The sequence below is a fragment of the Dermacentor albipictus genome, chromosome 7 (genome assembly GCF_038994185.2).
Source record: "Dermacentor albipictus isolate Rhodes 1998 colony chromosome 7, USDA_Dalb.pri_finalv2, whole genome shotgun sequence".
NCBI lineage: Eukaryota > Metazoa > Arthropoda > Arachnida > Ixodida > Ixodidae > Dermacentor > Dermacentor albipictus.
In genome coordinates this window covers 120,712,468-120,736,248 of record NC_091827.1, presented here as the reverse complement: position 1 = coordinate 120,736,248, position 23,781 = coordinate 120,712,468, and the positions used below count along the sequence as shown (strand labels likewise).

The following is a 23,781-nucleotide window of genomic DNA, read 5'->3' as shown; positions in this document are numbered from 1 at the left end:
GATTAGGCAAAGGGTGCAAAAATCGAACTGTCTGATAAGGAATGCCTGGGAGATTAAAAAGACTAGCAATCCTACGGAGAAGAGCTGCAGGAAGTAAACACTGCACAAACGCATGAACCGAGTCCTCACGAGCGCCACAGAACGGGCACACTCCACTAACCGGGACGGCTGTGAAGGGCCTGTAGCCCAACGGCAGGCACCCTCGCGCCAGGCGATACATGAAAGTGGCACGCCTAGCGTCGAGGAAACTGGCCGTGATGAGCTTCCAGTTGGGCCTGTGAATGGACAGGTCATACATATGGCAATGCGGGGGGAGGCCTGGGGTGAGGATGTCTACTAACTCTTGGAGCGGAGTTGAAACTACGTCGATGTCAGGGCGAACCGTGCGGAGGCTGACCAAAGAGTTGGCAGCCGCCGCATAAATGGTGGATGGGGTACCTGAACGAGGAACACAGTGGGAAAATGTGCTCTGCGAAAACAAGCGGAGTCGGGTGCTAAGGAAAAACGAGGTAAAGCTTCGAGTCAGGAGCATATCCGAGTTAAGAGCGACCTGGGTCCATCTGACGTGTAGTGCGGTAGCCACGATGCCCAGGTCGGGAATTCCGAGTCCTGCCTTATCCCTGGGCAGCTTGAGCACCCGCCTAGCTACACAACCATTTGTACCCTTCCAAAGGAAGCGAAAGAGAACCCTCTCCAAGATGAGCTTGGTTCGGGTTGGAACAGGAGACACACACGCCACATACGTCAGGAATGAAAACAAAAGTGAGCGCAGGATTGTCGCTCGAGCAGTCAATGGGCATGACAACGCGCTGAACTCCTGAATCCTGGTTTCAAGCTTCTCCTTAGCCTGTTGCCAGTTCTCAGGAGACAGACCATCTGGTTCGAATTGGAAGCCTAGAATGCGCAACCGCGTTTTCACGGGGAGACCATGAACGGGCTGCGGACTGGATGGAGTGGAGTTCAAGTACATGGCTGCACTTTTCGACCTATTCAACCTTGCACCACTCGCCCCGCAGTAACTGTCCATGACCTCCAAGACGCCGCAAACTGATGCTTCGTCCGGGACGACAATGGACAAGTCATCTGCGTAGGCAAATAGTGCAACCGGAGGGGAACCTGGTGGGAGTAGGAACCTGCCAATTCTGCTGTCACAGGACAACCTCTGCAGAAGCGGTTCAAAAGCGAGCACGTAGAGGGCAGGTGAGAGGGGGTCCCCCTGCCGTACACCATGTCCCACAATGAACGCCTCCGAGATGCGGTCCCGTATGACAACAGCAGAAGTCGGTCGAGAATACAAAGCTTGGACCATTTGCCGAAACCCCACACTAAAACCAGCCTCTTCCAACACACGGAAAAGGTACCTGTGGCTAATAATGTCGAAAGCCTTCTCCTGATCAAAGGAGCAAAGAATACCTGGAAGTTTCCTGGTGTTTGCCCACAGGAGAAGGTCCCTCACTGCTAAACCGTGAGGCTGAGTAGAGCGCCCCTGGACACTACATGCCTGGTACGGACCCAAGACAGTGCTGAGCACTGGTGTGAGTCGCGTACACAGGCACTTTGCTATGAGCTTATAATCGCAGTTCAGAAGCGTGATTGGACGCCATGCTCGCAGATCGGTGCTCCTCGACTCGTCCTTACAAAGGAGAGTGATTAGCCCCTCTCGTTGAGATGCTGACAAAGTCCCTTCACTGAATAGCCGGTTCATCAGTGACGTGAACGGCTTCCCTAACATTGTCCAAAATTTAACATAAAACTCGACTGTAAGACCATCGGAACCTGGACTGCGATTACGCTTCATAGACTTCAAGGCAGAAAATAGCTCGTCCTCATCTATGGCTGAGTCGCACACTTGCGGCGGCTCAGCTGGTAGAGCAAACGGAAAAACAGCTGGAGAGGCAACTGGTTCGGCATACAAGGACATGTAAAACTGCCTCGCCAGTGCAAGAACTCCATCTGGTGAGTCGACTATGCTATTATCGCTTGGATCTATTAGGGAAGAGAGAGTTGTGCTCTTCCTTGAAAGATGTTTACGTAGGACGTTTCTGCTGCACCACGCTTCCATTTCCCACAGCTCTGCTCGGGTTGTGGCCCTCAAGCCATCCCAGCGTCGCTGCAGGAGAATTCGAAGTTCCTTACGGAGTGAGGTCAGTGTCGAAGCAACACCAGGCCCGCCGGACAGTGGCCTCGAGAGCAGGAGGATTGCGTCGGAGACGATTTTAATCTCCTCACGCTCCTCGCGCGCCCGACGCTTGCCCCAAGACCTGAAGCACTCACGCACCCTGACTTTCACGTCATCCCATTCCGTACCACTTAGATTCGCTGTGTTATGAAGCGATCGAAATAGTATGGATGATACCTCTGCGGTTGCCTGCCTATCTTTTAGGAGACGTGGATTTAAGCGCCACGGTCTCTTTGCTCTTGGTACTAAGCTAGAATCGGCAAACCGCAGAATTAGGAAGCTGTGGTCGCTAAGAGCAGAAGGAATTAACCACGAAGAATGCATACTGGGAGCCAGTGACGGCGAGATGTAAAAACGGTCGATGCGGCTCTGCATGCCCCACCCTGTCCATGTCATTCCTGACTGTCCAGGGCGAAGCACGCGCCAAGCATCGACCAGTCCCAGCCCGTCGACGAGCTGTCGCAGTACTGCATTTCCACGCCTATCTTTACATATTGGAGTCCCTCTACGTGAGAGGCGGTCAACTAGTTCTAACACACAGTTGAAGTCGCCTACCAGAACTTGTCGAGAGGGACCGACCAAGTATGGTTCTAATGTATCGAAAAACTCTCTCTGCTGTCTTGTCCGGGTTGGAGCATATACATTAACGATTCGAATGCCACAATCAAGATCCACGGACAAGACGCGGCCCTCGGAATCCCTGGCATGGCGAATAACAAGGCCGTCGAAGCTCGGCATCAAAATGATGGCCGTACCTCGGCTGCCTGACGCGCCATAACTCCAGAAAGACCGAGTGCGAAAAATCCTGTCGAAGTGGCTGATCTGGCCTAGCCTATGAATGTAAGTTTCCTGAAGCACGAGAATATCTACCTTTTTGGATTTAGCCAAATTTACAACCTCTAACTGCTTAGAAGCGCGCGACAAACCCCGACAATTAAAAGTAGCTATGGTGAGAGAAGAAGCCATTTTAAGGGAGAAAGAAGTTAGCTAGAAGCTAGTAGAAACAAAGGAAGACAAAAAGAGCTAGAAAGATAGATAAAGAGCAGGCTAGTATTAGGAAATACTAGCCGCTAACGACAGATACGCAAATACTACTTATGAGAGGGCCTCCGAAATTGGAGACCCCTCATCAGTAGACTCATAGGTTCTGTCTGAGAGCAACGAGCAGTCGCAACGTCCCCATCCGCAATTGGGACAAGGAGGAGAACCCTCCGCGTCCGATGGGACCTCAGTATCAGAATCGGGCGTTTCAACAGCTGTGCGCTTCAGTTCAGGAGCGCCAGTCTCCGAGCCTTGGGAGCCACCTTCGTCCGAGCTCGACTCACGCCCCGCAGCCGCCTCCCTGGCAGCGGAGCCAGCGCGGTGTGCGCGCCGGCTCTTACGCTTATGCTTCGACCGACGAGCAGTGTCAGTCGCGCCAGTCAGCGGTTCGGACGCGCCAGGGATAGTGACCGCCGTAGCAAGAGGTGCATCAGCCACGGATGCGACCGCCGCTTCAGCCTCCTCGCCCGTTGCCCCCTCGCACGTTGCCGTGGCGGAGGGGGGAACGACCTCGGTAGCGTTCACGGAATCGCCGCCGCTCCCGGCGGCATCGACCATGCTCAAGGAGCCCTGGCTCTCTCCTTCTTCTGAGGCAGCAACCGTTTCAGCTACCGGCGAAGTAACCGCTTCCACGACGGCAGGTTTCTGCTGTTCTGGCCTCGCGGTTACTGACGAGTAGGTGCGGACACTACACGCCGAAACCGCATGGTCGCCGCCGCAACGTACGCACGCCGCGTCGCAGGACGCGTGGCCAAACTGCGCGCAGCGGGCGCACTGAGGCGCGTCGCACGCGGCGGCGTGGTGTCCTGCCAAGTTACACCTACGGCACAACCTAACTACACCCTCGTACTCACACTGAACGACACGCTCACCTACACGAAGAAGGTTAGGAACGGGCCGCGCCATCTCTATCCGAATGCGCCGGTTACCGGTGCCAACGGCAGGGAAACCGGGCACGCATTCTTCGGAGATCCCGTGAACCTTTCCGAAGACCTCTAGCTCGGAGACGAGAGCCTGGTCCGGAAGATCCGCGGGGTAGCCAAACACCCTAACCAACTTCACACGCACACCTCTATACTCAAACCGAACTTCCACATCACGAACCTGCAGTGCGGGATCAGCTGAGAAGCGATCAACCGCGGCCTTAGTCTTAAACGTTACCTCGAACTGTCCTGCACCGAAGTCCTACACTGACTTAAGATCATTCAACGAAAAGCGCTTTACGAGCGCCTTGCAAACATCTACGTTGGATGCGCCTTTCGGAACTCGCCCGAAAAACGTAAGCGGCCGAAGCCGCGAAGGGGCCACCATCGCGGTAAAAACCACGTGGCGCCCGTGCCTAGCCGAAGTTTAAGCTAACACTACACAAGGTAGGAAGCTAGGAACCCTCAGCTAAACACTGGAAAAAACCAAGGACAAAAAAAGAGCCACCGGAACGCCTCACCGAATCGAAGACAGCGGGTTGGAGTCTAGAAGAATCCGCACCGTAATCCTATCCAACCATCCGAGAGGGGCCCACGTGGAGGGGATCCGTAGCACCGAGGCTCGAACGCACAAATCACGCCACCACTGCACCAGCACCGGGAGGCATGTCGAGCGCGATGCGAATACCTCAACTAACGGGATGGGAATACGAAAATTCCCTCCCACCTCGGGGCTTTTTTATACGGGGGAGGTGGTGTTCACGCGACCTCGCGTAGCCGCGCTCGCCATTGGTCCGCGCGGCTTCTCTCCCTTTCCCTCGTGCTCGCTCGCGCTCTCCTTTGGGACCGGCGGCGGCGAGAGCGGCGAAGGCACTACGAGCACGGCTCAAATCGCTCACACACCGCGACTGTGCAAGTCAGTCGTTGTTTCTTCTCTGACTCGTGTGTCTACGCATCAACAGCACCAGCATGTCCGGACGCGGCAAAGGCGGCAAGGCGAAGGGCAAGAGCAAGACGCGTTCCAGCCGCGCGGGTCTCCAGTTCCCCGTGGGCCGTATCCACCGTCTCCTGCGCAAGGGAAACTACGCCGAGCGCGTCGGAGCGGGCGCTCCCGTCTACCTCGCGGCCGTCCTCGAGTACCTGGCTGCCGAAGTGCTCGAGCTCGCTGGCAACGCGGCTCGTGACAAGAAGACCAGGATCATCCCCCGCCACCTGCAGCTCGCCATCCGCAACGACGAGGAGCTGAACAAGCTGCTCTCCGGCGTGACGATCGCGCAGGGCGGCGTCTTGCCCAACATCCAAGCTGTGCTTCTCCCAAAGAAGACCGAGAAGAAGGCGTAAGCGAGCTCCCAGCCGCCGGACTACAGTCGCGCTCGTCGCACAACCCAACGGTCCTTGTCAGGACCACCGAAATGCGTGTGACGGCAGGGTTTTGCTTGGCAATCCCGTTCTCTGCGCCCGTTTCCCTCTGTTTGAATTATCGCAACCGTGCCCACTCTTGAACTGACGCTGCTGCTGCTAGCTAGCTGGCATGTCAGCAGTGCACGAATGTAGATAGAAAGCGAGCTTCAGGGTGTCCGGGGGCGCACAGGCACGAGCCTCACTGCAATTACAACAAATGGGCCATATCCGCAACCAGCATGCACTTACTTATGAGCCAGGCAGCAGGTATGCATGAGGAACGTGAACAAACGCACGCATGGCATTCCAATAGACGAAAGCTTGCACGCAACATCGGCCGCATTACTTTCGTTTTCGGGCGCGGCTTCTTCGCATGAATGCGCGAACCGTTTCGCAACGAGCACGCATTTTGTTTATTTTTTTTCTTTTCCTCTCTCTTCTTGTTCGAGCGCGCGCAATACTTACCATAGGCATACCAAACGAGGCAACACCTCGCACCGGCAGCCCACCACAGACACACACAAAAATATTAATAATAAAAAACAACAACAACAAAACAGACAGACCGAGAGGGTACGGTTGGAGTACGTGGTCTCGCGTGCTCCCGTGGCCGAAGCAAACATGTAGGTGGTCCTGAGAAGGACCGTTTTGTGTTGCTTGCCTGACCGACCGAGGCTGCGGCGCAGACAGCGCCCGAACTTAGGCGCGCTCGCCACGGATGCGCCGGGCCAGCTGGATGTCCTTCGGCATGATGGTAACGCGCTTGGCGTGGATGGCGCACAGGTTGGTGTCCTCGAAGAGACCGACCAGGTAGGCCTCGCTGGCCTCCTGAAGGGCCATCACAGCCGAACTCTGGAATCGGAGGTCGGTCTTGAAATCCTGAGCGATTTCCCTCACCAAGCGCTGGAACGGCAGCTTGCGGATGAGAAGTTCGGTCGACTTCTGGTAGCGGCGAATTTCACGAAGGGCCACGGTCCCAGGCCTGTAGCGATGCGGTTTCTTAACCCCTCCTGTGGCAGGTGCACTCTTGCGAGCAGCCTTGGTAGCAAGCTGCTTACGTGGAGCCTTCCCACCGGTGCTCTTACGGGCGGTTTGCTTGGTCCTGGCCATGGCGAACGGAGCGAGCGTCCGAAGTCGTCGACTGCCGGAGTGAAAATGACCCCTGCGCCGCGCGCGTCGTGCTTCGCCGCACTACTCTTCTCCTCTCCAACTCACCCGCCGATTGGCCAGCGCCAGCGCAGCCGTCTCGGACGGTGCGCACGCCGCCGCCGTTCGCCAGGATGCTGGAGGAGGCACGTTTTCGCGCGGGCGCCTTGTTCGTGGCTAAGGAAAGCACATTCGCAGGCGGTTTAATTGAGTTTAAACACGACAGCATGCCGCGCTGTTCTCTTCCGTTTCAGCCAACACCACAATCTCGCTTATACCGCCGCGCGTCGCGAATTGCCAGTGCCGAGTGTGAGACCACACCACTAATCTCGACAGTGGTTAGCGCTCCACGCCCAACGCCATCGGAGCTGTTATCGCGATCTCCGCGCGACGGAGATGGGTGGCAGGTTTAGGGTACATTACTGCTTGTCCACTGCCTTGCTTTGATCATGCTGATGCTCGTTTCACGAACTACAAGTGCGCGCCACGGTGCCTTCTCGCGGGGCAACAACATCGTGTTTTGGCCGCACTCGGAGGCAAACCATCTCGCATGTGCAGACATACCAGTACCGCACTTTCCCGTCCACGCATGGAAGAACGCATGCGCCTCGCAAGATTAACGACAAACTCACGTACGGACTACCAGCACCACTTCAGAGTTGCAGAGAAAACGATGTACTTCCGCTCTAAGAGCGAATTTGGAATACAATATTGACAGGTGTTGAACGCGCGTTAGGAGACATGGACAACTAATTGGGGCCTCAAAACTATGGACAGGCAAGCGGTACTTCCGTATGTATGAAGGGTCCTTAAACAATATGTCAAGGTAGCATCAACCAACGCTTCGCAGGCGCGATCCCAAGCGCGGCTTCCCCGTGCCACGCATTCGGCACACAGTCTTCGCACTTGCAAGGGACACCATGTTTTGACAAACACTCATCAAACGCAACACTTTGCTCTATACAGTGCGTACATTTCGCCAGCTAGCTTTTTCGATTGCATTCCCGCACGCAACTTCGCCACAGGATCGACGGCATTGTTGTCATCCTATAGCGAAGCTCCAGCTCGGCGGCCGCCGGGAGAAACGTATTTCCTCGCCAACTAATGCACCGAATTTGGTGCGCCCAATTGCGTGTAAAGGAAAATGTTCAAATGCCGCGCCTGCAACAGTGCACTTTTCAACTAATGCCGAGCTCTGCTTCTTTCTTAATATTCTTTTTCTTTCTCAGTGACTGTGGAAAACTGTGAAATGGAAGAGAGAAAAAAACCGTTCCACTGTGCACTTTAAAGCTCCGTCACACAGCAATGGAACAGGATTTGGAAATTCTGTTAATTGCACAAGGCGATATGTATAAAGGGAACACAATTTACACGCCTCGATAAGATATACCAGTCATTTGTGAGTATGGCTTTTACAATACCTTCGTAGACGTCACAGGCGTTTTCGGTGGGATAAAAATTTTTAGACAAAACTTCCGTGAGTAGTTGTGTGCAGTTCACACGATCGCGGTACCGCTCGGTATAGTTGAGATATGAAACTTTGTACCTCTTAACCTGCCAGTACTCGAGCATTATGGAAGGAAGAAAAAAGGAACGTCACCGCACCACCACACATGCAACAAGAAGCTTGTTTACATGGCTGCAGTAGTTCTCTCATGGCAACCCGTTATTTTCTCTTGGGTGTGTTCCGATGCCTCACTTAGAGTTCACCTCCGAGCTACACGCACGACCGGTATGACCTCGTTGCGCACTGTGTACGCCTTGCTTCGTGCTCGGCCATTCCCTTTGCATGCACATGCGAGTGACTTCACAGTAGTAATCCGCACATAGACAAGAGAAAAGACATAACCAATGGTGCCGAGTTTCTTCAAAGCAAGAGGCCCGCACACTTTCTCTGACTGTGCCTTCCCCATTTGTTCACTTGTTTGGCCATCACCTCACGTTGCTATACGTCACGGCCATAGGCGCATTTCCCGGCGGCTTCGTGGGACAAATGTAAAATAATAGGCGCGAGCTTGGCTTTCATTAAGCGCAACACGAATGCGAAATCCGTGCAATGACGACGGCCGGCGTGTGTCAGTTTCCCTTACCTTCGCGTGCCAATGTATGTGCCACGAGTGAGGGAGCCGGTTCGAATTCGGAATCTTTCTGTACAGCAGCTTGCACATTCACGATATTCCAGATACGCAGCGGGAAGAGGTAGTCTTGTGCACTTTGGCGCGTCCATGCCATTACGCAACCGCCTTACAGCGCGTAATACGCCGGACATAAGCTGCCACAAGGACAAATGTTCACATGTAGGACAGGGGGCTCCCTCTGGCGGCGAAGAGTTCGACAAATACGTGATGCACCGCTCAAATCGCCCATCCATCGGGCGGCCGCTCGTCCCTCTCTCTCTTTTTCCCCAGCTCGCGCGGCGTGTGGCATGCACAGATACGTCGCTCGAAAAAGTTTTTGTTTTCTTTAAATACAGCGCATGTCCAGCGCCCGCTTCCTGACCGATCTAAGTATATGGCGCGAACAAGGGTCGCCCAGCATCCCCTACACGCACGCATGACGAAAGAGCCAGTCGTATAGAAATAACGAGAGAAAGTGAGTCTGCACTGTGCAAGCATATTTCTGTCTCAGTAAGCACACTTCGCCGCTCTGCTCCTCTATTTTGTTTTCCTCTTGTTTTGGTCAACTAAGGAGTGCATTGGCTTGCAAGAAGAGCCACGTAGGCCTCGAACCAACTGCTTATCACCTATAGCGCGCTAATGAGAAATACCACTGTGACCCTGTACACAAGTATCACAAACAACAGCATCAATGAAAACAGCACGCGCCTCGGTGTCCACCGCGCGCACCCTCGTCCATTTGAATACAACGCAGCGAGCTCGGTTCTAGCGACAGTTACCTAGCTAATCTCACCTTAGCATTCATTTGCGTCGCTCAAAAGAGTTACACAATTGTGAATCGCACGGTGGTAGCTTGCGGCCGCCCATCGGACATGCAACAACCGCAGGCTAGACGAGGGACACGACGGGCACTCAGCTCGTAGGGCAAGAGGACTGGCTCGTTATTCTTTCTCCGACGCACACACGCAAACGAACGAAGCCATGCGAATTCAGCTAAGACACAGTAGGCTCAATCATTTAACGCTTGCACTGGAAAGAACAAATAACCGCTGCCTGTAGAAAACTCGCTTTCAGCTGTTACACACTGGCCCGTGCCCCGGTAATATTTTCCTCGTGCTCTGCTTTGTTGCGTACCCACATGAGCTATCCTTGTCAAATATGGGGCTGAACATGTAAAACTTACTTAACTTAAATGCGCCCGCTGACCGTCACGCTCGGCGTATGTATGTAACCGAGCTCTGCCGCGCGGCTCATACTTCTTCTCCAAGGGAGTAGAGGAAGCGAGCCACTTCAAAGCGACAAAATGCGCATCGACGAGCTTATGATTACCTCTTGCTTTTAATCATCATTCCACTCTGGTTGCCTCAAGCAGGGTCCAACCAAAGGCGACAACTGAGCTGCACGAACGACCGCCACGTCGCAACTCGGACAGACTGAGGGCGAGTGAAATGGGAGCAACACACAGCACACAGTGGCGAGCGCAAATGCAATCGAGCAAAGCTCGCCTTGCGAGGGCGAAAAGCAATGCTACCACGCCTTGCGAATACATGCGGTTGCGCTCGCTCACCTGACCCAAGTTCACCGCGCGTCTCGTACGGCCGAATGCGAGATAATGGCATGCAAAAGAGGGCTAACGGAGCAGGAGATCGCAAATCCTGCGCGTCACTGCCGAAGCACCAAGTGGGTAGCCCTGAAGAGGGCTGTTGGGTTCTTCAGAGGAGCTGATGCGCTGTTTGCAGACGACTTCGCGCACGCTGTGCTGCTTAGCCTCCGAAACCGTAGAGGGTGCGGCCCTGACGCTTGAGGGCATACACCACGTCCATAGCGGTCACGGTCTTGCGCTTGGCGTGCTCAGTGAAAGTGACGGCGTCCCGGATCACGTTCTCGAGGAACACCTTGAGCACACCGCGTGTCTCCTCGTAGATCAGGCCGGAGATACGCTTGACACCACCACGGCGAGCGAGGCGACGGATGGCAGGCTTGGTGATGCCTTGGATGTTGTCACGCAACACCTTACGATGACGCTTCGCGCCACCCTTGCCGAGCCCCTTGCCGACCTTGCCACGTCCAGACATCTCGGCTGTTGCTGCTGCTTCGAAGCGAGTCAGGAGAGCGAATGCCGAGTCCGTGCGCCGCGACTGAACGAGGAGAGAGAGAGAAGGAGATTCTTGGTTGGGGAAGGAAGAATGGGGTTTAAGTGCAGCGCGGTAACTGTCTCTCAGCAGAGGACACCTCAACCGCACTGCACAAGGGGAGTAGGGAAGGAAAGAGGAAGAAAAAAGAGCACCGAAGCAGCAGCAACACGCCGAGAAAGTACGGAGGTGTTAGAGGCGGTCGGCGAGGCCGACGGCCTCGGCGAAAGTCAGGAGAGCGCGTAACAGCGTCCTATGTCGCGAGGGGCAGCCCGAGGGGTGCAGAACAGCGTTCACAGTGTCGCACGTCAGTCCGTGCCCACGGTAAACACGGGCGAGATGAGCGCGCGCAAGCGAGAAGTTCGGACACTCACATATCAGATGCTGAAGTGTCTCGGTCGCGCCGCAGTCGCCGCAGAGGGGGGAGGGGGCTCCGCGCAGCCGATGCCGCCGCTCGGCGGGCCACACAGAACCGGTCCGGAGGGCGAGGAGGAAGGCGCGCTCACGCCTAGTGAAGCCGGTCTGCGGGAGATGGCGCGGCGGGCGCCCCTCAGCTACGCGGTTGTCGGGATGGCGAAGCACCAGCTCGCGTCGGAAGAGAAGGCGCGCTGTGTCGAGTGAGCTCACCCGAGCTGTGAGCGCGGTGGATGGGTTGTGTGCTCGTCTGGCCAGCTGGTCCGCCGTCTCGTTCCCGGCGACGCCGACGTGCGATGGTATCCACTGCAGGCGTAGGTCGCAGCTCGGCTGAAGTGCGTGCAGACGGCAGGCGAGGCGCTGTGCAAGGGGCGGCCCGCGCTCGTCTAGTAGCAGCTGCTGCAGAGCAGCCCTCGAGTCGCAGAGAATCGCTGCGCTGGTGATGTGCGGCGACTCCTCGAGGATGTCCGCAGCAAGGTGCAATCCTGCGAGCTCCGCCGTGGTGGAGGAGGCACGGTAGGAAAGCCGGCACTGCCTAGACACGCCAAGGTCCGGGGCAACACAGGCGGCAGCCGCCGAGCCGTCGCCGAGGACGGAGCCATCGGCATACAGATGCGTCCTCCCTCCCAGGTCGTCCACGATCATGGCAGCAGCCTCCTGCTGTACAGCGCAGAGAGGCGTGCGATGTTTGGAGCGGACGCCCGGGAGGTCGAGACGCACGTGAAGTGGTGCGCGCTGATGAGGCGGTGGCCAGGACGGCGGTACGGGCGGAGTGTCAACCACGAGGCTATCAAACAGCTCGCACACTTTTCCCACACCAGACAGGCGTAGGGAACGCAGTAGGGACAGGATCGGACCGGCGTCTGGGGCACGGGAGAGGCGCTCGATGTGGCCGAGAGCACGCAGGTCAGCCGTCAGGGAGACGGGCCACGCACCAGTTTCGGCGAGCGTCTCCGCAACCCGCGACGAACGAGGGAGACCATGGCACATTCGCAGCACTCGACGATGGTCACCGTCAATGAGTTTCCACAGCCGGGCACTGACACGGCAGAGGGGCAGAGCATACAACACTTTGGGCAGCGCCACCGCTGAGTAGATCGCCGCCGCAAACGACGCGGAGCAGCCGTCTCCGCGGGCGAGAAGGGCGCGCACCGCACTCTCCACTCGGCGCATCTCCGCTCGTAGCCGGCTCACGGCGGCGAGCCACGAGAGGCGGCTGTCGATCGTGAGCCCCAGATACCGCACTGTCAGGCGCCAGGGCAGGGGCACTCCATCCACAAGCACGCAGCCGGTTTGCCGGCGAACACTCCGGGGGTGGATGAGGATGGCCTCGGACTTCGTCGACGACAGCCGCAATCCGATGGCGCGCAGGAAGTTTGCGACGATGTCCAGCGCCGCCTGAAGCTGGTTTCGCATCGCGGCCGTCGCAGAAGTCGGCCCGCGCACGAAGAGCGCGATGTCGTCCGCGTAGAGCACAGCGCGCACAGGGAAGCGGCCCGTCTTGGGAATGCACTCGATGATGGGCGCGAGTGCAAGGTTGAAGAGAAACGGGCTCAACACGCTTCCCTGTGGCACACCGCAGCTCACAGGCCGGGGCGAGCCGACCGTCCCCCCGACACGGACAGCAGCTGTTCTGCCAGCAAGGAAGGCCTCGATGTACGCGAGCAGCTTGCCCTCCACGCCGAGAGCCCGCACGGACGAGAGGATGGTGTCGTGAGGCAGGCAGTCGAACGCACTCTGGATGTCGAGGAGCAGCAAGAAGGCGGCCTGCCTGTGCAGTCTGGCTTGCTCGAGGGTGCCGACAACAACAGCAATACAGTCCGCCGTGGAGCGGTGAGCGCGGAAGCCGCACTGCTCGGGAGGTAGAGCACCGCGGGCATCCGCAATCCACTGCAGGCGAGTCAGAGCCATCGCCTCCATCGTCTTCCCTGGTATAGACGTGAGGGAGATGGGCCGGTATGAGGCGGGGCTATGAGGCGGCTTGCCACGTTTCAGCACCGGGACCACAACTGCATGGCGCCACGAATCCGGGAGGGAGCCGCTGTGCAGGACGTCGTTGTACGCGTCGAGCAGGAGGCGGCGCTGCGGCTCGTCCAGGTTCCGCAACATCTGCCGCGTGATCCCGTCCGCCCCAGGCGCGCTGCGGCATCGCCGGCCGCGCGACAGGGCCCGCTGCAGCTCGTGATGAGTGAAGTCACTCTCGCACAGGCTTGTTATTGCCTGCGCGTGGTTTGAGTGAGCTTCGCCCCGCACGAACACCGCAGCGTACAACGCCCGCAACACAACCGTGGGCGCAGTGGTAGCCGGCGCGGAGGCAGCAAAAGCGTCCGCCAGAATCTCGGCGAGCTCCAGCTCGCTGATCCCTCGCGCAATGGCGATGGCCTGCACGGGGAACCGCGGTGTCTTCGGGTTCAGCAGGGCTCGGAGGACTCGCCATCCACGGCGCTCGTTGCTCGGCTCAGCGAGTGATGAGCAGAGGCGGGCCCATGATCGGCGGCGAAGCTGACGGGCGTGTCGTCGGCACACAGCGTCCAAGCGATTGTACAGCGTCCAGTCCGACATGGCCCCACTACGGATCGCTCTTCGCTGAGCGCGGCGACGGGCGGCGCGCACATTGAGGAGCTTGATGTCTGGGCAGGGGCTGCCGGCGGGTACCGCAACACGCGACGAAGCACGATTCGCGCACTCTGCGATGTGCGCGAAGAAATCGTCGCCGCGCGGTGTTTCGGCACAGAATTCACGAAACTTTGGCCATCGCACGACCGTGTAAACACGCGTGGCGCCGCGACTCGGCCGCACAGGGGAGAGCGAGATGGGGTAGTGATCAGATCCCGCGGTGTCCGGGGCACGCTGCCACTCGTATGAGCAGCGCTCCGAAACTAGCGTTAGATCAATCACTGTGGCGCTCCCGCCGCGACGGACGAAGGTGGTCTGACCGCTGTTGATGACGGCGAGGCCCGCCGCGGCGGCCGCGCCCATCAGGTTCTTCCCCCGAACGTTCGTCTTGGTAGAGCCCCAGCTCATGTGATGAAGAGCACAACTCTCTCTTCCCTAGTAGATCCACGCGATAATAGCATAGTCGACTCACCAGACGGAGTGCTTGCACTGGCGAGGCAGTTTTACATGTCTTTGTATGCCGAACCAGTTGCCTCTCCAGCTGTTTTTCCGTTTGTTTTACCAGCTGAGCCGCCGCAAGTGTGCGACTCAGCCATAGATGAGGACGAGCTATTTTCTGCCTTGAAGTCTATGAAGCGCAATCGCAGTCCAGGTTCCGATGGTCTTACAGTCGAGTTTTATGTTAAATTTTGGACAATGTTAGGGAAGCCGTTCACATCACTGGTGAACCGGCTACTCAGTGAAGGGACTTTGTCAGCGTCTCAACGAGAAGGGCTAATCACTCTCCTTTGCAAGGACGAGTCGAGGAGCACTGATCTGCGAGCATGGCGTCCAATCACGCTTCTGAACTGCGATTATAAGCTCATAGCAAAGTGTCTGTGTACGCGACTCACACCAGCGCTCAGCACTGTTTTGGGTCCGTACCAGGCATGCAGTGTCCAGGGGCGCTCTACTCAGCTTCACGGTATAGCTTTGAGGGACCTTCTCCTGTGGGCAAACACCAGGAAACTTCCAGGTATTCTTTGCTCCTTTGATCAGGAGAAGGCTTTCGACATTATTAGCCATAGGTACCTTTTCCGTGTTTTGGAAGAGGCTGGTTTTAGTGTGGGTTTTCGGCAGATGGTCCAAGCTTTGTATTCTCGACCGACTTCTGCTGTTGTCATACGGGACCGCGTCGCGGAGGCGTTCATTGTGGGGCGTGGTGTACGGCAGGGGGACCCCCTCTCACCTGCCCTCTACGTGCTCGCTTTTGAACCGCTTCTGCAGAGGTTGTCTTGTGACCGCAGAATTGGCAGGTTCCTACTCCCACCAGGTTCCCCTCCGGTCGCGCTATTTGCCTATGCGGATGACTTGTCCATTGTCGTCCCGGACGAAGCCTCAGTTTGCGGCGTCTTGGAGGTCATGGACAGTTACTGCGGGGCGAGTGGTGCAAGGTTGAATAGGTCGAAAAGTGCAGCCATGTACTTGAACTCCACTCCGTCCAGTCCGCAGCCCGTTCATGGTCTCCCCGTGAAAACGCGGCTGCGCATTCTAGGCTTCCAATTCGAACCAGATGGTCTGTCTCCTGAAAACTGGCAACAGGCTAAGGAGAAGCTTGAAACCAGAATTCAGCAGTTCAGCGCGTTGTCATGCCCATTGACTGCTCGAGCGACAATCCTGCGCTCACTTTTGTTTTCATTCCTGACGTATGTGGCGTGTGTGTCTCCTGTTTCAACCCGAACCAAGCTCATCTTGGAGAGGGTTCTCTTTCGCTTCCTTTGGAAGGGTACAACTGGTTGTGTAGCTAGGCGGGTGCTCAAGCTGCCCAGGGATAAGGGAGGACTCGGAATTCCCGACCTGGGCATCGTGGCTACCGCACTACACGTCAGATGGACCCAGGTCGCTCTTAACTCGGATATGCTCCTGACTCGAAGCTTTACCTCGTTTTTCCTTAGCACCCGACTCCGCTTGTTTTCGCAGAGCACATTTTCCCACTGTGCTCCTCGTTCAGGAACCCCATCCACCATTTATGCGGCGGCTGCCAACTCTTTGGTCAGCCTCCGCACGGTTCGCCCCGACATCGACGTAGTTTCAACTCCACTCCAAGAGTTAGTAGACATCCTCACCCCAGGCCTCCCCCCGCATTGCCATATGTATGACCTGTCCATCCACAGGCCAAACTGGAAGCTCATCACGGCCGGTTTCCTCGACGCTAGGCGTGCCACTTTCATGTATCGCCTGGCGCGAGGGTGCCTGCCGTTGGGCTACGGGCCCTTCACAGCCGTCCCGGTTCGTGGAGCGTGCCCGTTCTGTGGCGCTCGTGAGGACACGGTTCATGCGTTTGCGCAGTGTTTGCTTCCTGCAGCTCTTCTCCGTAGGATTGCTAGTCTTTTTAATCTCCCAGGCATTCCCTATCAGACAGTCCGATTTTTGCACCCTTTGCCTAATCAGGCGGTCAACCAGTTCGTGCTTCTCCTCGCTGAGTGCTCCTACCAAGTTTGGTTGGCACGCTGCGATGCAGTTTTCGGGAGGGGGGCGCCGGGCCTTCACGAAGTGCTTGCGAAAGCACGGAAGGAGGTCTGGTTCCATCTCACCCGGGAGCGGCACCGCTTGGGCGAGAAGAAGTTTCTCGAAGTGTGGGCCCGTCCTGCGGTAATTTTTGATGAGTCAGGCGGAAAGCTTTCCATTAAGTTATGATGCATGCTCCTAAGGTCGCTCGACTCGGCCGTGTGCGCCAGTCGATCTACGGGGTTTTGTTTGGTTCAGTGGAACCCAGAGCTAGAACCGGTGGCGGCGCACCCTTGGTTGGTCGCGCTGCTCCGTGGACGGCTTTGGTGCTCTGCATGGTTGTATGCCTTAGCCTCTTTTGCGCCGAGGCAGTCCGAAGGTCAGTCAGGCTCGAGTCCTGTACGACCAGCATGGCTGTTTGTGTGTTGCGTGCGGTAACTTTGTGTTGCTGCACCACAACAGCCCCCTTGTCCGGGAAGGACCGTTGGCCCGAACCAAGTCCCCCCACCCAGTCAACCCGGGTTGTGGGGGAGTACCGGGGTCGACGTATCGGATGATGATGGGTTGATGAGATATGTATGCTCATGGACGCGGTGCCTTCAAAGGTGCCAAGTCCTCCTCCCATCTGACAACGGTACAACACTTTGGGCAGCGCCACCGCTGAGTAGATCGCCGCCGCAAACGACGCGGAGCAGCCGTCTCCGCGGGCGAGAAGGGCGCGCACCGCACTCTCCACTCGGCGCATCTCCGCTCGTAGCCGGCTCACGGCGGCGAGCCACGAGGCGGCTGTCGATCGTGAGCCCCAGATACCGCACTGTCAGGCGCCAGGGCAGGGGCACTCCATCCACAAGCACGCAGCCGGTTTGCCGGCGAACACTCCGGGGGTGGATGAGGATGGCCTCGGACTTCGTCGACGACAGCCGCAATCCGATGGCGCGCAGGAAGTTTGCGACGATGTCCAGCGCCGCCTGAAGCTGGTTTCGCATCGCGGCCGTCGCAGAGGTCGGCCCGCGCACGAAGAGCGCGATGTCGTCCGCGTAGAGCACAGCGCGCACAGGGAAGCGGCCCGTTTTGGGAATGCACTCGATGATGGGCGCGAGTGCAAGGTTGAACAGAAACGGGCTCAACACGCTTCCCTGTGGCACACCGCAGCTCACAGGGCGGGGCGAGCCGACCGTCCCCCCGACACGGACAGCAGCTGTTCTGCCAGCAAGGAAGGCCTCGATGTACGCGAGCAGCTTGCCCTCCACGCCGAGAGCCCGCACGGACGAGAGGATGGTGTCGTGAGGCAGGCAGTCGAACGCACTCTGGATGTCGAGGAGCAGCAAGAAGGCGGCCTGCCTGTGCAGTCTGGCTTGCTCGAGGGTGCCGGCGACGACAGCAATACAGTCCGCCGTGGAGCGGTGAGCGCGGAAGCCGCACTGCTCGGGAGGTAGAGCACCGCGGGCATCCGCAATCCACTGCAGGCGAGACAGAGCCATCGCCTCCATCGTCTTCCCTGGTATAGACGTGAGGGAGATGGGCCGGTATGAGGCGGGGCTATGAGGCGGCTTGCCACGTTTCAACACCGGGACCACAACTGCATGGCGCCACGAATCCGGGAGGGAGCCGCTGTGCAGGACGTCGTTGTACGCGTCGAGCAGGAGGCGGCGCTGCGGCTCGTCCAGGTTCCGCAACATCTGCCGCGTGATCCCGTCCGCCCCAGGCGCGCTGCGGCATCGCCGGCCGCGCGACAGGGCCCGCTGCAGCTCGTGATGAGTGAAGTCACTCTCGCACAGGCTTGTTATTGCCTGCGCGTGGTTTGAGTGAGCTTCGCCCCGCACGAACACCGCAGCGTACAGCGCCCGCAACACAACCGTGGGCGCAGTGGTAGCCGGCGCGGAGGCAGCAAAAGCGTCCGCTAGAATCTCGGCTAGCTCCAGCTCGCTTATCCCTCGCGCAATGGCGATGGCCTGCACGGGGAACCGCGGTGTCTTCGGGTTCAGGAGGGCACGGAGGACTCGCCATCCACGGCGCTCGTTGCTCGGCTCAGCGAGTGATGAGCAGAGGCGGGCCCATGATCGGCGGCGAAGTTGACGGGCGTGTCGTCGGCACACAGCGTCCAAGCGGTTGTACAGCGTCCAGTCCGACATGGCGCCGCTACGGATCGCTCTCCGCTGGGCGCGGCGGCGGGCGGCGCGCACATTGAGAAGCTTGATGTCTGGGCAGGGGCTGCCGGCGGGTACCGCAACACGCGACGAAGCACGACTCGCGCACTCTGCGATGTGCGCGAAGAAATCGTCGCCGCGCGGTTTTTCGGCACAGAACTCACGGAACTTTGGCCATCGCACGACCGTGTAAACACGCGCGGCGCCGCGACTCGGCCGCACAGGGGAGAGCGAGATGGGATAGTGATCAGATCCCGCGGTGTCCGGGGCACGCTGCCACTCGTATGAGCAGCGCTCCGAAACTAGCGTTAGATCAATCACTGTGGCGCTCCCGCCGCGACGGACGAAGGTGGGCTGACCGCTGTTGATGACGGCGAGGCCCGCCGCGCCGGCCGCGCCCATCAGGTTCTTCCCCCGAACGTTCGTCTTGGTAGAGCCCCAGCTCATGTGATGCGCGTTAAAATCACCGCAAACCACACAGTCACGCGCGAGCGAAGCGGCGAGGCGCGACAGGAAGGACATGTCGCACTGCAGAGCGGGGCGCACGTACACGCTCGCGACCGACGTATCGATGCCGCGCACTCGGACGGTAACGGCCGCGCACTCAACTGCTGCACAGCACAGACGTTCCGTGGCGATGTGGGCGTGCGGGAGTGAGTCTCGCACAAACACCGCTGTACGAGGGGGGCCAGGCGGGTGCGCCGCGTCTGTGCAGGGTGCCGCGTCGCAGCCGTCGAGACGGCACTGTGTGGGGCTGCTGTATCCGATGTAGCCGGGCAGCGAGACCTCCTCTGCACGCACATACGTTTCCTGGAATGCGAGGACATCGTAGTCGTGCAGAGGCAGCTGCTCGGCCATCTCGGCGCGCCTTCGCTGCAGGGAGTTGCAGTTCCACTGCAGAATGCGCGGCCTACATTCAGCAGGGGTTCTAGCCATGTTGGTTCGGCTGCTGTTGTAGAGCCACTGCCTGCAGGCAGATGGTCCGGAGTGGGTGGTCAGCTGGTAGCATGGCGCCGACTGCCTGCATGGTGACCAGCAGGTTGGCCACCAGCTGATCCACTGTAGTCTGGCCAGGGGGGGCAGGATTCTGTGTCTCCTGGCGGCGGGGGGCTCGAGGGGCTGGTACTGGACACTTGGGAGCGGGACTGGGGCCCTTCAGCGCGCTCGCATACGACCGCGACGAGGTTGTTGGCTGCTGCTCCTCCCGGACCGCTGCCCTGACGGCACGCCTCGACAGTGCTGCTGTGGACGAGGCCATAATGGTGGCCACCTGGCGTTCCTCTTGCCATTTGGGGCAGGCGGGAGTGTCGGCCCTGTGGGGGCCGCCGCAGTTCCTGCAGCGAACCGTCTGGCAGGAGGCGCCCTTCTCATGGCTCCTGCCGCAGGAAATACAGTCGGACGGCCAGCTGCAGGATTCCAGCACGTGCCCGAAGCGGCCGCACTGGCGGCACTGCACCGGGCGGGGCCTGGCCGGCCTCACCCTGAAGCCAAGCTTGAAAAGGCTCAGGCGTTCTGGGGGGACCGGCCCCGCGAACCGGATGGTCACGGTGCTCCCGTCGCGCGTCGCCGACAGCACAGGAACGCTCGAGACGATGGCTCCAAGCAGGTCAGCATCCGCAGGCAATCCGTCCACCCCGTGTAGGTACCCGGTGCTCTGGCCGCGCACGGCCGGCAGTCTGGCAGTCACCGAGATTCCGCGAAGCTCGGTAATCGCCAGCAGCTCCTCCTGGCACTCTCGGGTGGTGGTGTCCGCGGCCACGATGTTGCGCCTGTGGTTGACGCGCACCGCAGCAACACCAGCCCGCGACGAGAGGGTCGCCGCGAGTTCGAGGCGTGGAGCTCCCTTGAAGGCTCCGCCGGGCGCCGAGGGACGGAAAAGCACCGTACCGATGACTGCAGGGTCCACTGGGATCGCTGCAGTCTCGAGTGCCTTGGCACGCCGCCGATCGCCCTTCGACCGCACCAAGGTGAAGCCGTCTGCATTCAGCTCGCGGGCAGGTGGCGTCGTACTCTGCAGTGCCGCCACAGGCATGTTGGGAGTGGCCGGTGAGCGCAGGGAGTCGCCCGCAGGAGCAGCTGGCGAACGTGTTACAGCAGCAGGTGCTTTCCTGTGCTTGCGCTGCTGCTTCTTCCCCTTGGCCTTCGGCCGCGAGGCAGGCTGGCGTGGCGGGCCCTTGAGAAATTGCGCCGCCGGGTGCTCGCGCTTCTGCCGTGAGGCATCAGCTTCGTCCGCCAGCTCCATAGCGTCGGTGGCGCTTTCGTTCCCAGCCGGCTCGCTAGCAGACGACGCTGCCGGGCGCGCGCTGCCCTCCGGAGCAGACGACGCTCCGAGGGAGGAGTCGGGCGCGCCCTCGCTCGGAGGGGGCTCGAAGGAGGCGGCGGTCGGCTCGGCGGGGTGCCGAGAGATGGCGCTCGAGCTTTCCGCAGGTGGTGAGGTCCGCTCGCTTCCCGCTGGCTCGGGCGCGGCTCCGTCTTGCGCGTCCTGAAGGGAGGGGGTGCTGGGTGTTTCCCCGGAGTGTCGGGAGATGGCGCTGCCGTGGTCTTCGTCCGCTGACGGCTCTCCCGAGCAGGGGGGAGCGCACGGCTGCTGCTGTTTACGTGGCGCGGCTGGTTCGTCATCCTCGCTCTCATTCTCTCGGGCGCGTTTCCGAGAGATGGACTGATCCATTTCCTCGTCGTCCGAAAGGGGGAGCGGGACCTCCACGTGTGTTCCCTGCACGCAGGGGTCGTTCTCGGCTGGCGCCGTGGTTGCTGTTGGGGCTGCCGGTGCGGTCGCTGGCACGGTGGAGACTGCAGGGGTCGCCAGCGTGGGTACTCGTACACGCAGCCACTCGCCCAGCATGCGAGTGGCGCGACGCTCGAGGTCCTCCCTTGCACGGAGCTCCTCGAGGGTCGCGGGGCCGAGTGTCACCCGGCTCAAGCTGGCATGACGGCGATGGCGGACGCGTGGAGGCGGCTCGCCTGGTGGCCGGAAATCCATGTTGAGCTGCCGGGGCCTCTTCTCGCGAGCGGGAAGGAGACCGAGAGCAGCTAAAGCGCGACAACGTGTTCCTATGCGGGCGCAAGCATGCACGACGCAGAAACACGTGGGGGCGATGAGGCGAAGTCGTTCGAGCGAGGAGAAGCGTGACCTACTCCCGCCGCGACCGAGCGAGGAGCCGCGACCGAGCGAGGAAGCCGCGCCGCAAAAAAGAGGGCGAGGAGGCGAAACGCGCGCCGATTGGCTCACGGGCAGCGCGGCCTCTCTTCGCGAGTGAGTCGCGGGTGGCTGCACTGAGCCCTTCTTAGGCCACGCACTGAGTTCGACACAAGTGGCTTCGTAACACAATCGCGGAGCTTACTTTTTTTTTTTTCTCATGTTGTTTCTCTTTGGCACCTCTGACTGCTGATGTTCAACCCGCCTCACTTCTTCTTTTGCTCGACGCGCCAAGAGAAAAAAAAAATAAATAAATGAACGTGTCAACAACGTTATTGTCCTATGCTGCACGCACTCACTGCTCGTGTCGCGCCCCAGGAACAAGTTTATTGTGTTCTCGTAATTATGATTACTCGTTCTGTTCACCGGTAGCTCGGATACGCTTGCAAGTGCACTCTGGTCATTGCCGCAAAGCACACCGTGCGCACAACTTCAAACTCAGCCACGCCAACATCGTTCCCTTGATCACTAGTCGCAAAACAGGGCGCGTTCATGCTCTCTTCGCCTCAGGCGTTTCAAATTTCGCACGCCGGCACCGCTCACTGGTGCCTACACGACCGTCAAATTTCGTCGCGATAGCTTACGTAGCCTCGCAGATAACGTCACCGAAACCAGCGTAAGACGCGCGCGCGAGCCCAATTCAGCATTCTAGGGGACGGAAGAGAGAGAGGGCATTGTTGACGGCGCTCCGACCTCCTCCCTCTCCCGTCGCCCCGTACGAAGGCAGCTATACGCAGGGCGCGCGCGAAACCGCTAGCTATGTAAGTGTGCGGAGAGCTTACATTTGTAATAATTCACTTTTATACTCTGTTTTCTTCACTACCCTTTCTTATCCCTTTCCCCTCACCCGTACAGCGCCGTGAAGGTGCCCTCGCACGAGAGGCAGTAACAGCGCTGTACTTATCTCTTCCTTTTCCCCCTTTTAAAGCCACTCACACATACATTTGTAATAACAGTGTAAAATATCCCTTACGCACTGCTGCTTCGTGAACGTGCTAACCCATTTCCGCTCGCCAGCCACTGCTACAGCGATGCGGCACTGGCATGGCGCGGCTCTGAATTTCAGTCCGGAGCACTGCTGCCTACGTGCGGGCGGCCGCCGAGAGGGCATTCTAGCAGCCATGAAGGCACACCTCAGGACCCGCTTTTAAAAGCGCGTCGAAACAAGAGAAGACATAAAGCGTGAAAAAAACAAAAGAGGGATGAGGGCTGCCTGCTTTTAAAAGTTACGCTACACCAGAATTAAGTAAATGTGCAGCAACGACCGCCTCATCGTCCTAGGTGTGTGAAACACGCGCCGTGGTAATTAGTGCAGGCGAACGTGGCCGCTCGCGCAGAGTCGCCTCACGCGCCCCATCCCATACTTGCTTTGTGCGTGTTGTTGTGCTGAGCCCATGGCTTCCTGTGCGGCTCTGCTACAAAAGTTGTAGCACACGCGCTGTCCGACAGCGCGCGCCGCGTGTTTGTAAACAAGAAGTAGTAGTAAGTGACGTTGAACTGGTAAAAGAAGAGAAGAGTGCAGTACCGCAACAGTCTCTCGCTTAGGAGGTCACCTCAACAGTACTGCACGGGGGAGGGTAAGGCGAATAAAGGAGTGAAGAGAAACAAATACGGGAGAGGACGAGCGTAAGGCCGTGAAGAAAAGAAGCGTGAAACGGCGCCGATGGCCGCGTGGTAAGGTTCGACGACTCAAAGAAATCAATGAGAGCTGGGAAGGCTCTTTTGAGTAAACCCGCAAGACCCCTAGGAAACAGAAAGTCCTCGGGACGGGCTATGGGGAGTCCTGGGCGTCGATTAGGATTTCACGAGCTGAGATATATGCGGCGCAGTCGAGAAGTACGTGTGCGAGAGTTTCATCAACGCCAGCAGTGCAGTTCTGGCAAACGGAACTGAATGGCGAGACATCCGCTGCGCTGTGTTGAAGCAGCCAATGCGGAGTAAAATGGCCCTATCGGCGCGTGAGAGTCCCTTTTTGTGTGTGT

The 23,781-nt window shown here is 58.7% G+C and overlaps 1 protein-coding gene across 1 annotated transcript; it reads right to left on the bottom strand.

Moving 5' to 3' along the window:
* Window positions 1-3,274: 3,274 nt before the first annotated feature.
* LOC135921475 (uncharacterized) lies at window positions 3,275-14,377 on the bottom strand. Its single transcript, XM_065455837.2, has 2 exons — window positions 11,567-14,377; window positions 3,275-4,324 (listed from the first exon to the last, which is right to left on the bottom strand). Exons 1-2 carry the CDS (start codon window positions 14,375-14,377, stop codon window positions 3,275-3,277), a joined length of 3,861 nt encoding a protein of 1,286 aa, XP_065311909.2.
* Between the last annotated feature and the right edge of the window lie 9,404 nt (window positions 14,378-23,781).